The 18014-nt window shown below is 30.8% G+C and overlaps 2 protein-coding genes across 2 annotated transcripts in view; both read right to left on the bottom strand.

Moving 5' to 3' along the window:
* Window positions 1–6662: 6662 nt before the first annotated feature.
* LOC107440040 (uncharacterized) lies at window positions 6663–7481 on the bottom strand. The gene has a single exon (XM_016052817.2). The coding sequence runs from the start codon at window positions 7479–7481 to the stop codon at window positions 6663–6665; it is 819 nt and encodes a 272-aa protein (XP_015908303.2).
* Window positions 7482–10771: 3290 nt separating this feature from the next.
* Window positions 10772–18014, bottom strand: part of LOC107440035 (chymotrypsin-like elastase family member 2A) — a 31800-nt gene continuing 24557 nt past the window's right edge. Inside the window, exons 8-9 of the mRNA XM_016052813.4 lie at window positions 12562–12686; window positions 10772–11002 (exon numbers count right to left, since the gene is read on the bottom strand). Coding sequence (XP_015908299.1) covers window positions 10817–11002; window positions 12562–12686 — 311 coding nt within the window. The 3' untranslated portion in view covers window positions 10772–10816. The remainder of the gene's footprint in view (window positions 11003–12561; window positions 12687–18014) is intronic.

The following is an 18014-nucleotide window of genomic DNA, read 5'->3' as shown; positions in this document are numbered from 1 at the left end:
GGGACAGGCATGTTCCTTCACTGAGAATAGATTTCCCAGTGAATGAATAGTATGTGTGAAATATGATTTTACATGGATAATTAGTAGTTCAGCGACATAGAGGACTCCTAAAATTCAGTTAAATGTTGTATGAATAGTTCCTATAACAATTTCATTTAAATATGCAAATTTAATTGCTAAATTTATTTAAAGAATTATAATAATAAGTAATTTATTATTTATCTTTATAAATGTAGTGATTAGTTATTACATCATACCTTAGACACCTTAATAAACTATGTTTATTAACTAAATATAACAACTAAATATAATAATAAAAGCTTGAATGGAAAATTTCTTTGCAGGATTTTGTGCCAATAATTAGCTAAATTATTATCTTATTGCCGTCTTCAATGTCCTAACGGGAACTGGTAGGACAATTATCTAGGTGAAAAATGGGTGAAGTTTTTTTAAGGCGACATCCACCGATAACTCAGTGCAATGCGAAGATAATTTCAAAAGGCAAAACTTCCCTTAGAGAATAATATTCGAAATACTGGTTTTAAGAACTTCAGAAGAATCTTTAGGAGGGAAGTAGCCCTGGCATCCTTTTATAAAGTGATTGCATTTACAATACGAATGAAACAAGAGTTGAATACTGCCCTTAAACGGGAAAAATCTTCGGCCTTAAAAATTATAAGGATTTATGTTCTAAAGTACCTAGGAAAGAAAAAGTACCTCCATTTGTAGTTTTTCCTTACCGAAGAATTCGTTGAGATATTACAGAATCAGTCTCTGCTACATATTTCATTGGATAAAGCTATTCATGAAATGAAACGATGAACGCAGCAACATTTTACAAATATATTGCAAATGTTTCTACCCATGGCTAATTAAAAATGCAATCAAATTCCATATTTTGCTTCTTCTGGATAGGTATAAATCTCATATCAATTTGAAACTGAGCAAGTTTTGCTCCTCAAAACAAATTTTCTGGTTTAGTTTTCTAGTAATTCTTGGAAATCTCGTTAGATCTTGAAAACAAAAGAGTTGTAAAACAATATGTCTAGAAAATTTTACATCCATTTTTAAATAAGATTTGAGGCATCAACTGATGAAGTTAAAATGCTTTTATGAAATGCGATATTTTTTCATTCGATGTAGAAAACGCTGACTGTAACAAATGCATGCAAAACAGACACCAAGAGTTAATGAGCAAGACAACTTATCAACAAAACACATGCCTCGAGAGTAACGATGCGCTATTTCTTCAGAAGCTTGAGAAGGAAATCTCACAATTTATGTTGCAAATTTTTAAAGGAACATTGACAGAAAAGTTTAATCTCCCAAATATCCAATAGCCTGTGCTTTTCTCAATATTGAAGAATTTATTTCAAAAAGAACAATTGTATAATCAAATTTTGGCTCTGAAGCTGAGACAACTAACATTAATAATGAAAGTGTATCTTGAAAACTGATTTTGAGATAAGTCCTCTTGAGGCATTGTCAGTTGCAAAAACAATTGGTTTCATGAGTAACTACTAGATATAAGTCAATGAGAGATGGGTTTTACTCAAACTCCGAAACTCCTTTTTCTCATTTATTATCCAGTGAGGAATTCTGGAAATGGAACTGGAAAATCAAAAGAAATTTCGAAGATACATTTACATTGGCCAAAAATTTGGAAAAAAGAGGAAGGTTAAATCAAAAGAAAGAGAAATAAATTACTCATGACGAAAAGAAAAAAAATACTTAAAAAGATTGAAAAAAAAAGCTTAAAAAATATGGGGAAAAGATTAAACAAAAAAAATGATCGAATTATATTAATAATAAAAACATCATCGGATTACACAATGATAAACATTCATAATTTAGAACGAACTATTAAACTGTGAGAAAAAAAATGAAAAACATTTTTTTTAAATTATTTATTCAAACGTATTTTACTTTCCATTCCATGACTGAAAAAAAGTAATATTTTCCACATTAACTTTGGTTATATGTCGTAATTCCAAGAAAAATCTTGTTTTTAGACATTTGTGTGGCCTATGGATTCCTAACGAGCATCAAACATTCTCAAAATTAAGTGTTCATTCACTGGAAAATTTAGTGTTTATTCACTGGTACGAACTGTTCCTTCACTTGGTCATCTTACTACTTATTATTTAAACCACCAAAAGCTTAAAACAATATTATGAAAGTTATCTAACTTTTTTTTACATAATTTGCATTTAATAACAAATATGTCGACACCATTTTTTAGCTAAAATTACAAATTTTGAAATTTTTATGAATTTTTTTTAAAGGCAAGCTAAGCTTAAGTGTTCCTTCATTGTTTAGTTTACCCTATAAGATGTTGAGAAATTTGCGATGTTGTGAGAGATGTTTAAAAATGTTGACTACGTATTTTTATTAATATTTATAAAATATATATTCAAGAAATTGATAAATATATTATTCCAAATCTATGCATACGTATGTATATTATTGAAATTGTATCAATTATTGAAAAACAAAATAAAAAAATAAAAAATAATCGCATTAATTAGGCACAATCTGGTGTATTCTATCAGAGGCACGCTTTTTTAAAACTAGACATTTGTTGAATAATATGTTGTTTATTCAAAATTCTTTACTAAATTGTAAATAAATTATTAAATGACTAAAAAAGAAACATCGTATTTTATAGTGTGAGATAAATAAAAATAAAAAGATTAGCAAACGATTATTAGCGAAAAAAATATGAATGAAATTTTACGCTACGCGCGCGAAGTCAAGTTCCTCCCAAGTTTATCACATTTTAATATTAATCGCCCCAATTAGTTATTTCTTTATTGTCGCCAAATTATTTTTTTAAAAATAATTAATTTTAATTTTTCTCAGCTTCTAACAAATAAAAACAGTTGAAACTTTAGATTTTTCAATTGAAAACTATGTAGATTAATATGGTATAAAAAAAATCATACCTTATAATTCAATATTTTTACATCCTCACTTTAATTAAATAATAAAAAATAATAAATAATTATTAAAAATTATTTTTTGCATGAAATTATCTTTGGGTAAATGAGTTTTATGAGTGGGTGAAAATTGTTTTTGAATTGCTTCATTAGTTTTGAAAATATGACTGAAAACGCAAAAAGCGAAATTAACATTAAGGGGTACGAACTTTGAATCGCTCTCCTGACCAAACTATGGGGACCACATTTCCCAGATTGCGGCTACCCCCTATATTTTGAAGATAAAAATCCAAATATGTAAAGAAAAATGCATGTTTATTCAGAGAAAGTACGTTTTTGTGTCTGATTTCGTAACTTAATTAATAGTTAGCACTAATTAATTAGCATATTTGAGGTCACCGCGAAGAACCATTAAGATTGACACTTAGTTCGTGAAATTCCAATCATTAGAACGAAAGTTATTCAGGGTGATTCGTTTTTTTTTTTTGCGGACTGTACAAGATATTAATATAACATTTATACAAATTATACCATTCTAGTTTCAATGCAATAAAAAATATATATATAAAATAAATGTATATGTATCTAATTAATACAGTTTTGTTCTAAAAAGCGAACAGGCTTTTTTATTTTTCTGCCAAATCTAGACATTTTAACATTTTGCTCGGGATTGAATGCATTTTCTTGTAATTTATTTGATGTTAAACATTCGTTAGGTTTTGCAGCTTTTAGGTTTTCATCGTAATCTGGATTCTCATTTTCAGAATTCAGTAGATAAGCTGGTTTAAGCCTGTCTATTGAAATGCTTACGTTTTTTCCTTTATAACTAATTACAAAATACTTTTCTGTCTTATCCATCACTTTATAGGGTCCTTGATAAGGAGACTCTAATGGCTTCCTGACTCTATCAATCCGCATAAAAACATGTGAACATGAACTTAAATCTTTGTACACAAATACTTTGCTCCTTTTTAAATATTTTGACTCTAAAGGTTTTAATGTTTCCATTTGATGTTGAAGATTGCTAATAAAGTTTTCCGTGGATGTTGTCACTTTTGAGTTATCAAAAAATTCACCAGGAAGTTTAATGCATTTACCATAAACCATCTGAGATATTGAATAGTTGGTGTCATCGCGTAGAGCAGCTCTGAGACCAAGTAAGACAGTAGGAAGAGTTTCAGACCATTTAATAGAGTTGTGTGCCTTTATTGCAGTTTTCAATGTACGATGTTGACGCTCAATTTTGCCATTGCACTGAGGATGATATGCAGTTGTTCTGTTGATTTTTACTCCACATAAGTTGGTAAGAGATTTAAACGTTTCAGAATCAAACTGTGATCCTCTATCGGTTATTACTCTGTATGGCACTCCAAATCTAACTATCCAATTTTCATAGAAACATCTGGCGACTGTTTCAGCTTTGATATCAGGTATGGGAACTACTTCTATCCAGCTTGAAAAACGGTCAATACAAGTCAAACAGTATCTGTTTCCATTGGATGGGGGTAACGGTCCAATTAGGTCAATATGTATCTCGTTAAATCTTTCATCGGGTTGTTGATATTCTCCAAACTGGGATTTAGTATATTTTGAAATTTTGTTTTTTTGGCAATCAATACAGGATTGTGCCCAAATTCGAACATCTTTTCGAATTCCAGGCCAAATAAATCTTGACGCTATCTGTTTGATAGTTGATCTGATTCCTGGATGAGATAAACCATGTATCTGCTTGAAAATAATCATTCTTGAATTTTTAGGTATATATGGTCTAATTTTATTAGTAGAGATATCACACCATGGAAATTTACCAGACTGCAGTGGTTGTTTTTTAAATTTTAAGGTTGTGTCTGATTGCATTAGTTGTTTTAATTCTTCATCACTACTTCGATCATCAGCAGTTTTGTCATAATCTACACTAGTTACTTCTTGAATTCGAGATAACGCGTCTGCGATGATATTATTTTTGCCAATAATGTGTTGAAGGTTAGTCGAAAGCTGGAATATATACTGGAGATGTCTATTTTGTCTTGGAGATGCTTTTTCATTTTTTTGCTTGAAGGCAAAAACCAGTGGCTTATAGTCTGTAAATATAGTAAATTCTCGACCTTCTAATAGATGTTTTAAATGCTTTACCGAAAGATATATCCCTAATAATTCTCTGTCGTAGGTACTATATCACTTCTGTGCGTCATTTTATTTTTTTGAATAGAAAGCTATTGGTTTCCAAGCATCATTTTCGTATTGTTCCAATACAGATCCGATTGCGAAATCTGAAACATCTGAGCAAAGGCATAGAGGTAATTCAAACTTCGGATATTTTAGCAAGGCTACATTGGATAAGTCTTGTTTGCATTTTTCAAACATGTTAATAGCTTGTTCCGTCCACATTATTTTTCTTTTGTCATTTTTATGAGCTCCTTTCAAATATTCGTGGAGAATTGCTTGTGTTTTAGCAGCGTCTTTGATGTATCGTCTATAATGGTTTATTAGACCAAGAAAGGTTCTCAGTTCACGTATAGTTTCTGGCAACTTGTAATTATGGATTGCTTCTACTTTTTGGGAAAGGGGCTTAGATCCTTCCGAACTGATTTCATATCCAAAAAACTCCAATTTCTCCACAGCAATGACTGACTTGGAGACATTGATTCTGAGGCCATATTTATCTAATTTATCAAAAAGTTGTTTTAAATGAGATTGATGCTCTTCTTTGTTTCGAGATGCCACTAATATATGGTCTAGATAAGGAAAAACGAAATCAAGTCCACACAGAACTTCATTTATGAAGCGTTGAAACGTTGAAGGTGCATTTCTGAGGCCGAAACTCATAACGTTGAATTCCGAAAGGGGTAATTAGTGCAGTTTTTTGTTTGTCCTCTTCATTTATAGGAAGTTGATAATAAGCTTTAAATAAATCGAATTTAGAAAATACTTTGGTGTCTTTTAAAATATGATGGAAATCTTCGATTCTTAGTATTGGATATCGGTCTGGTATTGTTTGGTCGTTTAGTCTTCTATAATCTCCACATGGTCTGTAAGACCCATCCTTCTTTTTAACCATACGTAAGGGACTTGCCCAGGGCGATTTTGAAGGTCTAATAATCCCGTTGTCTAGCATGAATTTAAATTCTTCTTTGGCTATTTTCAATTTTTTTGGATCTAATTGTCGTGCCTTAGAAAACACAGGTTTTCCCGTTGTGGCGATAAAATGTCGAATTTCATGTTTAGCATCACTAATTAATAAGTTTGGTTTAGTTAAATTTGGATATGAAGAGAATAATTCAGAAAACTTAGAATTTTTATCCATAGTGGAAATTGTTTCCGTCATGCATATTGGAGAAATTTCTCCTTTAACTATTAAATTGGTTACTCCATCAATTAATCTTCTTTCTTTAATGTCAATTAATAAATTAAACTTATTAAGGAAATCGGCCCCTATTATTCCTTTATTAATTTTGGAGATAATAAATGGGAAATTAAATGAGCGGCGAAGTCCTAAATCAATAGTTAATATTTTGATTCCATAGGTTGTAATCTCGGATCCATTTGCTGCATATAGTTTATAATCGCTTGCACTTTGATAACTTTTATTGGCGGGTAATGGTAATAAACTGACATCGGCTCCACTGTCGATAAGGAAGTTTATTCCAGTATTCCTATCTCGAACACACAATCGAAATTTACGGCAATCATTTATTTCCTCAGCAGCAGAATCTGCCGCCAAGTCTACTGCTTTTCCCTGTTTTCAGCATCAGAATCATAAGAACATGGTTGGCGACATTTACCAGGTAAACATTTTGAACCAAATTTAAAATGGTAGTAACAATATTTACCTTTCCTATTGAATGCTTTTATTGAATGACTGCGACTTCGAGATGTATTTCGGTAATTATTTCTAAATTTAGATCTACTACGGTCATTTATTTGCAGTGAATCAATTTTCTGTTCTAATGCTGCTATTCGTGCAATTAAAGCATCATTGTAGGTAACACTTGGTGAAACAGTACATATTTCTTCCCCAGTTTTCATTTCGTGAATTTTATCCGCCATCGTAGACAGTTTATCTAAACTTTCTTCACTGACAAGCAGAATATTTCGTATAAAATTCGGCATTTTATCAAGCCATAAAGATTTTAACACTTTTTCTGAAAAATCGTATGCTCCTAAATTTTTCATTTTTTGCAAAAGCTGGCTTGGCTTGTAATCTCCAAGTTCTAAACCTGTAACTAAGCGCTGAATTCTCTTGTTTTCGCTTTCCTTAAACGTATTTAAAAGTCTTTCTTTCGCCAAGGTATATTTGTTAGGCTTAGCGTCTTTAATAATGTCCCAAATATTTTCTACATACTTCGGTTCCAGTTGGGATATCAAATAATTAAATTTGGTTTCTTCAGTTGTGATCTTATTTATTCGAAACTGTGCTTCTACTTGGTAAAACCAAATGTCGGGTTTCTCTCTCCAAAAAGGTGGAATTTTAATGCTTACTTTATTAGCTTCGGCGTCCATGACGATCGTTGCTTCGATCTTTTCACTGTTTTTTGTAGTCATGTCAAAAATCCGGGTCACCAGTTGTACGCAACAGGAATACAGGATAAATGATCAGCAGACATTTTTTAGAACACTCATTTTTTATTATTATTTTTTGATCTGTTGCCATTCGCAACTCTCATAAAAATAATATGAATAGACATGTGACATATGATGTTCCTACAGTTACTCCAGCAAGAGTGAACTGACTTTCAATTTGTCTGAACCACAATTCGGGATTAGCTCTCAAAAAAGGTGGCGGCTTTACAGTGACACGAGCAATTTGTTGATCAGCAGTTTCCGTAGATTCGGGCATTTTTTGCATTAATCCGAAATGTATAAGTCCAACAATAGAAGTAAATTGTTACTCACGGCTTGCCAAAAAACTTTAAAACTTGAAACGTGCCAGCATTTCTCCGTAATTCATCTACCAGTAAAATTTCTCAAAAGCAGTTTGCAGAAACAGAAATATACGTATTCATTCACAGGTCACCAATTGTATATGTTTCGGAGATGGGAATGTAAGACGTCAAATGAAACAATATGGCAATGAAACATCATCTTTAATAGTAAAAGATAACAACCCACCAAGAAACTTCACAAACTCCAATTAACAGGTTATTCATTAAAAACATTTAAAAGTTGTTATTAAAACAACAATTAAAAACTTAAACTTTTGGTTGTAAATATCTCATACTGCAGGTGGGCGTCACCGGGTAGAAATGGAATATTGGTACGAGGTTCTCGGACGCTGCACAACAACCCTTTTGAAGGCAAACAGTCATCTGTTTAAGTACTGGACATCAGCCTTTTCACTCCCTGCCTTGGCCGCCGGTTGATGCTTCTCCGACGGTATTCATCCGCGCAGTAACTATTTCGGTTCGTCCTCCTACCTTCGATCTTCGATCCAATCCTCGATCCTTCTACCTCGGCTTTTCATGCTATCTGAGCTGGCGCAACCAACAGCCTCTACAACATTATTTTCAGCACAGTTGTAGCGTCAATGGAACGCTTTCCCGCAAATGGAAAATTGTACGCCGATTTTTCCTACCTAGATCCAAAACGTTTCCCTAAAATACGTTTCAACAAGCCTCAATCTGGCGAACTAAATGAGTTAACAAACTCTTGCTAAGATTTGACGAAACAGCTATAGGTGAAAATTTGCGGATTGAACTAAGAAATTTAGCTTTACATTGGGAAAAATTGAAAAATTCAGACTTAGAGGATTATAAAATAATCAGAGAAGATCATTCAAACGAAGATAATAACGACTTTACTTTGGAAACCGAAGAAGAAGTAAGTCTAAAATGTGAAACAAGCAGTGCGTGCAAAAGTTGTGTTATTTGTTGCTACAAGATATTATAGAGATTCAATTTGACCAATTCTTACAATTTAATTGGCCTAGCATTAAAATTTTTACTAACATTGTCAATAAGTCAGGTGGCTTGTGAAAGATCATTGTCCACATTAAAAGTAATTAAAAATCGAATGAGTACTTTATCTTCGGATAATTTGAATGCTCTCATGGTAATGGCAGTAGAAAAATATCTATTAATGAAATTAGATATCGATGACATAATCGATAAAGTGGCAGAAAATAGTCAGCTTCTTCAAAAGTTATTAAATTAAATTTTAATTTAATGATTTTCGAAGAAGCATCAAATCTATTTTTAAAAAAATGTTTACATAAATCATTCATGTATGTGTAGTATAATAAATATTTTTTATTTACTCTTCATCTTTCACCTTATTTTTGATTTTATCAGCCTATGTTTCCTCATAAGAGCCAGGTATTTTAAACTGAAATATATTCTATAAAGGATTACTAAGCAATTTTTATCTACTTTCTTACTTCGATAAATTAACTTACGATCATGAGAATTTATAAATAAAAAATGCCTAAAAATGATATATTAGGAGCCGCGCACGCGGTGTTTATGTGAAGTAGGGGGCCGATATCTCTAAAATGCACGGGCCGATTTTAGATCCCAGTACGAGCCTGGCCTAAATACTGGAGCAAATAACACGCCTTTTTATTAAAATATTCCTGAGAAGATTTTCTCGACTTAATAATTTCGGAACCACTGTATTCTGTGAACTTGTTTATGCTTCACTAGATTGTCCAAAACAAATTCTCTTGAAGCCGTGAGAAGGGAGATGGAAAGACACAATGGTGTGCTATAAGAATTCTGCCATCAACTCTCGACGCTCAAGACCTGGTTTCACCCCTTACTTTTCTACACAATGTCACACTTTATGTGACTATCAAGTTATTAGAGGAAAGGAGCACACTGGAAATTGATTCACAAATTCCAAAATATTGATCTATATTAATAAATTGTCACCTCCGCTGTTTTGGTGTTCCATTATAATTTGTCTTGCGACGAAAAAACTAGGAGAAATTTGAAATTACGTGGGTGTGTTCAAGGTCTACAATTGACTGAAAATATTAATATTTAGTTAATAGTTCGAGAATTATCAATTGCTTAACTTGTTTTAAAAAATACTTTGTTTTCTGATTTCTTTTTTGTTTTGCCTGCTGAAATAAAGCTACAGAGCTGAAACTTGATGTGACGAAAGAGTTACTTTAATTTACGAACTTAGCAGGAATCTTTTCTTTTAAATTCCTACTTGGTCGAAAGTTATATCAATTTCAAGTGCTTCTTTAATATTTCAAAACTTTTATTTAAATTTAAATAATGATTTTTTATCTTCTGTTTTAGAAAGTTCAATTTATTTCTCTCAATATTTTTATTTTAAAAGTTCGCGCACGACTTGATGTCACAAATAACAGAAATATAATAAATATAACTAAGAAACTAAGAGAAAGAGATTGGATGTTACCAGAGAGATAAAAACCGTTTCCAATTTAAACTGCTATACGATATAAGGTTTCAACTACTTACTGTTAATTACTTTTAACCTTACTTCGCCATTTTGAATTCCCAAGTTAAACTTTTTTTTTCAAGTACTGGTGAATATTTTTCAAATCCAAGTAATCATTCATTTCGTTTCGATTAATATATTTCCGACATTTTTTACGTTAAAATACATAAATGATAAATATAAGTGATTTTTATGTAATAGGTAAACAAAATTATTTTCTTGAAAGTATTGAGAAAAAGGCGACTGAGTTTGTGTGGAGTGAGTTAATAGGTGGTGCTTATAATAATCGGGACCGAATAATTTACGCTATACAAGAATGCTAAATTTAATAGTTACACTTGAACGGACAAATTAAACTGTGTTTTAGGATCGGAGATAAAAATTACTCCAATTATTCAAGGTTTTGTGAATTAAAAGACACACACTGAGGCTCACAAAATTTTCTTTTATTTTGAATGACAACAGTGCAATCAACTATATAGATTAATAGTTTTCTCTATCCAGTCTACTTTGTCTGAAACCTTCATGAAAATTGTCTGCTGTTCCGGCATTGCGCACAAACCAGTTTGCAAATTGGTTAAAGTGCCGTAACTTGTCGCACCCATCACGTACCAGCGATCTCCGAGTTTGCACGATAAAGGTCCTCCACTGTCTCCCTTAAATGATGATAAAAATGATAAATAAATAGGATGTTTGCTTAAATGCAAGAATTAGAGTAGAAATGAAGAAGGTGCGTTCGTTAACCAAATGTCATGAGAGCACTTAAAGTAAATATAAAATCATGGATATGTTCAGAGCAAAACAACGCAAAGTATGTATTAGAGGAAGAAGATGAGACATTCAGCGCTGGTTATGGGGAACACTGCCTTTAACAAATGGTGTTTTCATGAACATCGTACATTAATATCGGGTGTTTCAAAACAAGCTAACACCCAATGTATTCAGCGTAAAATGATTAGTGAAATGCACAGTACGAGGAGCGCTATTACCTTCTATCGCTAAAAGTTGCCCTACTCTACGTTGTTCTGCTCTAGACGCGCTCTTCATTCCACACTCTCTTGTTAACAGACTGTTCGCTGAATGCGCATCATTGCCTTTTTTTATATCCTTAAAGTGATATATAGTACTATTATAACTGCATATTTTTTGCACCTGTCAGAATTACATGTAGTAATTTCTTACAAATATAATGTTTCGAATGTAGGAAATAAGAATTTTGCTGAGAAGTATAGTTATTAAGAAATGTAATTAATAGTGGTTTCGAAACTCACCTTTTTTTATTCCCCCCCCCCCAGCTAATGAAATAGTTTCTCTTTGGCTAAGATTGTCTTTATTTTGATTAAGTTTCTAATACTCATTCAATATTTTGAATCGAATGATCAAAGTTTATTTTAAATTTATGAATTGCCCAATGAATCTCTTCAATTTGAAAATATTTATAAGATAAAAAATTTTTTTTTTATTCAATGTTTTTGGTGCTGACAAAACAGAACTTTAATTTTTTCACACATAGGTTAAAAATAAAAATAATATTAGCCGACTAGCATTTTTTATTCATGGAGCAATTATCTAACGTAGATTTAGACTTTCTACATTAAGAATATTGTATTATCTAGGAAGAAATGGGTGAATGTTTGCTGACAGTGAAAAAAAGAAATCCCATCTAAATATACAAACTTAATTGTTCTATAGCATTTTTCAATTAATTGTCCTGCATTAATTGCTAAAAATTTTTAAAACTACTAAACTAATCAATATTTTAAGTTCGAATTATCGGGTAGAAGTAATAAAAAAATCTGCTTACAAAAAATTTAACTTATTGACCTAGCTTATTTGTTTGCCTGTAATTGCACGATTGAAGTCTTGAGTGTTTATGCCTGAAAAAATAATGCACCAATAATAATTTTAAAAAATGAAAGTAATATATTTTTACCGCATTTTTGATCGTGTATTTGCTGTCACTCATTTCATTGGAATTTACTTTACGAAAATATGTCAATACAATAAAAACATTTTCTATAACAGATTATATAACATTTTCGATAAATTTTCATTTAGCTTATTATAATTTGGGAATCAAGTATTGTTCTGAATTGCTATAATCCTTGAAACACAGAGAATATACCGCCCTTTTGATGTAGGTGTCTGATAGCACGTGAAGAATCATAGAGCATAGTTATACATTTATCGCTTATGTTGTGAAGTGCAGACCTACATGGCAAGTTGAAGATTTCATCTCTTTATTTTTCACGCATATCTGGCTCTTCTCATCGTAGCCGCAGTCATATCTTGAGAGTACTGAAACATATGTCTGCTTCAAGACATGATTGAATCCAGTACCTGCAATTTAAATCAATATATATTTCATAATTATAGTTAACGCATCAGCGATACTGTAAAAATATTAAGATGTCTATAAAACACTAGATTTATCGATGTTCGCTCAATCCGCTCCCCAATTATTTCTCCTTACTTTCTCTAAGAAATTCGGTGTTTTTTTTTTTTTAAAAAAAATAATTTTGTGTAAAAAATATGTAAATATTTATTTATTTTATGTAAAAACATTTTGTTAATATGTTAATCGTTACAAAATATATGATAACTTGGATTTGAAAAATAACGAAATGTAACTTGAAAAAGAAATGCATACATACTTTGAAATATAGAATCTGTGATTTAATAAGAAGTAATTTTTCTTATTAAAAATATATAACGATAACCTTGAATTGTATAACAAATCAAATTGCATAAGTTTTTTTTAAATCTCTGTTGAGCCATTTATAGTTTTATAAAATTTCGATATAGGTAAATGTTATGATTCATCAGATCAGTTTCTCTTACTTACATTTTATTTATCTGTTTTTTTTTGTTGTTCCTTTTGACATCTACTTAAGAGCGAGCTTAATAAATTGATGATCTCGAAAGAGAGAGTTCTTTCGAAAACAGTGAATTAATAATCATTATTTAAAGGAGAAAAATTGAAACAAAAATCCAAGAAAATACTTAAATTTGCAAAAACTTTCGAACAAGTAGAGGAAAAAAAGTTTGCATTATGTTTATAAATAAAAATGACCTTATCAGCACTTCAAATTTTTACTCTATAGTTGCATTTCAGCGGGCAGTAGATCGGCTAATATAGTTATTTTATATTTCAAGTATAACACTTGGTAATTCTCAAACTATTAACTGAATCTTAATTTTTTTTCGATTTCTTCAAATATCTTATACACTTTTACACAGCTTCATATTTCCAAGGTTCTAAATGTCTTAAGTTTTTAAAAGCAAAAAAATAAAAAAAGGAACGTAAGACAAAAGAAAAGTGAACTAAAATTCTTAAAAAAAGCACTTAAAATAACAATAATTTTCCAACTAATTATAAACAAATAGTATGTCTCTTTCAGGATGCCAAATTTTAACAATGTTTTAGCCTTTGTGTGGCCCGTAGCGCGGTCCGCGTGATGCTTTTTCCTACAATTTTAACAGTTAATAAGTTTTGAACCAAATATTGAACGTTATTATTTTTATTTTTATTATCAAACTGCGCACTTTTTTCTACTCATCATCGTATTTTCAAGTTTTTAAGTCTTATAGATTTTGCGCAGCAATACAAAATGTAACATTAAGGTGAACAACCAAAAGAGTGGTGGCATCAAAGGTGACCCTTACGATTTCTTAACCCATTTATGCTTAGGCGCAGAAAGGGGTCTATGTATGAAAAATTCTTATCCTAAGAAAGTGGTTATACATATTTGTTTGTACCAAGTGAGTATTCATTTCTGTTACCCACCACTCCCGCTTTAAAAAAAGCAAGACTTCTTAAATAAATTAAAAAAATTTAATGATTACTGAAATTTACATTTAGAGGATACAAGAGTTAAATTCAATATAACTTCTAAAAATAAATTAATAATGCTTAAAATAAGTACTCAGTATAGCGAATGATAAGTTATAAGTTGTGTAAGCTATGTAAGTTAATCGTTTACACATTTAAAATTCACTTAATCTGTAGACATTGAACAGATTTTGTTTCCGATATACGACTGAACTTGAAATAAAGTTTTGTTTGCATTTCTGACTGAATTTTTTTTATATATATAAGTAGTTATTTAACGTACAGAGTGTTCAAATAATATGTGTAAAAGTCTTACGGGAGGAAATAAAATAAATGTTTTTTTGTATAAAGCTTATAAAGTTTTTTGTGATAGAACGTGTGTCCGAAAGTGATGCATTAAAGTGGCAGTCAATAACGTAGGTTTCATGGCGGTCGATGTTATCAATATGGAATGTCACGCATCGCTTTACAAATGCATAACTTGCAGATATTCTCATGAATTGTTGGACTGAGGCAGGAAACAGAAGGTGTACAAGGTAAGCAAACAACTATCAAATCTTTAGACCAGTCGAACGAGAGCTGAATTTGGTACGTAAATTGATGGCTGAGGAGCGTACCCCGAACGCATTTAAACTCTCTTTACATCTATAGTATCCCCAAGAGATTTTGAGCACGCTGATTGGATTTCTCGGCAACGCCTTCTGCGACGTATGGTTATTTCACTCTGCTATGCTTCTTATTTTCAGCATTGAGCGATATATGAACCCAGCTTTTGTTTTTCAACCTTGAAATGACAGTTTTTCGCCTGAGAAAATGCATTCTTCATTTAAAAAAGAAGTAGAAACTATTTCATCAAATATTAGAAGCAATGTTCTAAATTTGGAATTCAACATACTCTTGATGACACGATTTTATATTTTGTGCAAAACTTCAATTTTGGCTTAAAATTAGTATGATAAATATAGTGGAACTGATTTATGATTGATTTACATTTCGTGAACAAACTACGGAGAAATGATCTTGAGGAGGAGCTACTAAAAGATTTAACACAAGGCAATACCGAGAAATCCAATCAGAGAGCTCAAATTCTCTTGGGGATACTCCAGATGTAAAGGTAGTTTACTTGCACCCAGCACGTGATAAAGTTGAAAAACTGAGTTTTAGTGCGCAAGTACCGCATTTACGTCCAAGTGACATGACTAATATGGAAAGAGATTTGAATAAACATTATAATATTAAACCAATTAAATATTTTGTTTTCTCCCTTAAGAATAATGATGAATATAAGCTTAAATATTTTATGATTAACTTTTCTTTTATTAATTTACACTTAAAAATTCTTTGTTTCGATCTTGTAAAAACCAAAATGAGTAAAATTTCTCCAAATAAAAAGAAAAATTTAGATGATTTATATCTCGTTATTAACTTTCAAAATCCTATTTTCGATAAGATCAAATTTCATAATATTTTTGAAAATCTTAAAACTTTATTTACATTCAAGGATTTTAACATAATTGAAAGCTTTAAATATAATAAATCTCTTGGTAGAACTATATTTAATTATAATGATATAAGCAAATATTCAGGGAGGATTAATGTTTCTGATTATGAATGTCACTGTGAGCAGGAGAAATATTATGATTTTGTTGATAAACATAACATATTATAACTGGTAATTTAAATCTTATAGAAAACTTAGGAATTTAGTGATAAAAGGCACAAAATTTAGACCCATTTACCATATATTAATTAATAAAATTCTAAAATACTTTCTTAATGATCTCAATAGTTTTTGTCTAAAGATATCAAATAGATTCTCTTTACCTTTAGGTATGCTAACAGAATGGAAATGGGATGGAATGAATTATTACTTTAAAACAATAATAAGGATAATTTAAATAACAGTAACAATTCAACAAATTTTTCTAAAACAGTTCAATCAATTAAGCAACTACAAGAAAATTTTGTAATTACTCCCATAAACAAAGCTAACAATAATTATCCAATCATCTGTAAAAAAAATTCTACGTTGAACTTTTCAATACGGAATTAAAAAATAGTAAAAATTTTAAACTTAGTAATTTAAATAATAATATTGTCATTAAAAAAAATTTAGCTTTATATAAGAAGTTAAAAATTAAAATTAGCAATGTCCAATTTCCTTACTTAATTATCAGTCCTAAATTTCATAACATTCCTATAAAATTTAGAACAATCACATGTGGATCTAATTCTTACCTTACTAAACTTGTCACCATTTTCTCTGACTACTTAAATAAAATTATTAACAATATTATTAAAGAAGGTTTTTCTTGGATTATCACTAATAATCAACCGATTTTAGAATTTATTAAATATAATGAAATTAATTCTATTGCGACCTTTGATTTCCAGGATCTTTTCAGTAGCATTCCCCTTTCTAAACTAAAAGAAGTCCTTTTGAATTATTACTATACATTTAAAAATATCTTTTGTTGCGATTTTGATTATTGGAAAATTCTAATTAATTTTTGTCCTTTCAATAATTATCTTTACAATGGAAAGGATGTTTTTCTTCAAATTGATGGAAAACCACAAGGATCTAATTATTCATCTCTCTTAGCTAACCTATTTTTGCATTATTATAAAAAAAGTTATACACTTAATATTAAATTTGTTTTTAGATTTACTGATGATTTAATTATCTTTAATTTTCAAGATTATACGATTTTATTAAATAATATTTACCCCGAGGAATTAATCTTGCTTCGTAATCATGATGATAATATTAATTTCATTTTTTTTTATTTGGGTACGAGTATTATAAAAGAAGAAAATATCTGCTTTGTTGATTTATACTATAAAAGAAATGATTTTAATTTTAATACAAAAAACTAATTACTTGGAATTCTAATGTTTCTAGGAGCATCTATTTAAATGTAACTTTTAATGAAATAAATAGAATTAAAAGAATATGTAGTAATATTTATTTATCCAAAAAACAAATAGATAAACTAATTCAAAATTTGATTAAAAAAAAAAAAAAAAACCAATGTATACCCAACTAAACCATGTTTTCTCTACATTTTGAACTTATGTATATCAACCCGCTGCCGCGTCAGCCGTCCCCAGAGGACCACGATCCGAACACCAGCACATGCACCCGGCCAACCAACCGGCTAGGCCACACCCGTAGCATTTATTAAAATCAACCTGTAAAAATACAGTTTACATTTTATTTCAACCGAGGAAAAGGGAAATAATGAAAGTGAAATAAAGTAGTTTGCTCTTGGAAATCCACTTTATAGTGCAAGTGTCGATGGGATCTTCCCTTATATTGAGACGAGAATGAGATCGCGAACAAAATTATGCGGAACATTAATTAACATCTGTGGTATAAATATGATTACTTAGACACAGTCTTACAATCTTTCAATTTTAGATTTACAGCACCAGAAGGAAACACCTCCAGGAACTCATCTCACGATGAAGGGGTAAAGGGCCGTTCCGGCCTCAGGCACCCCGGCCAACCAACAAGACAAGACAAGTCTTACAAAGCCCCAGTTCACAGTAAAATTCACAAATAAACAAAACAGAGAGCAAGGTTATAAAACAATGAAATCAATACATCAATAACATTGAAATTTGCAAAAGGTCATAATAGTAAAAAATCCATTAACCTTCCGTTAGTCGCGCGCACCTCACAGGTGCATCCCTACTGCATTTCCACCTCCTTTGCCGTCAAAAGATTTTTCCGGGGGTCGAGCCTAATGTTATGTTCCTAACTTTGGATTACTCAAATGTCCGTGTAAAACCGACCTTAGAGCATGTCGATGGAGAGTTGGAACCGCTCAAAT

The sequence above is a fragment of the Parasteatoda tepidariorum genome, chromosome 7 (assembly GCF_982258835.1).
Source record: "Parasteatoda tepidariorum strain Cologne lab strain chromosome 7, Ptep-v5.0, whole genome shotgun sequence".
NCBI lineage: Eukaryota > Metazoa > Arthropoda > Arachnida > Araneae > Theridiidae > Parasteatoda > Parasteatoda tepidariorum.
Note: the sequence above shows the minus strand (reverse complement) of the source record. Positions and strands in the feature narration are given on the sequence as shown.

What these genes read in the sequence shown, in the direction of transcription:
- LOC107440040 (XM_016052817.2), bottom strand. Translation starts at nt 7,481, where the DNA reads ATGACTACAAAAAACAGTGAAAAGATCGAAGCAACGATCGTCATGGAC.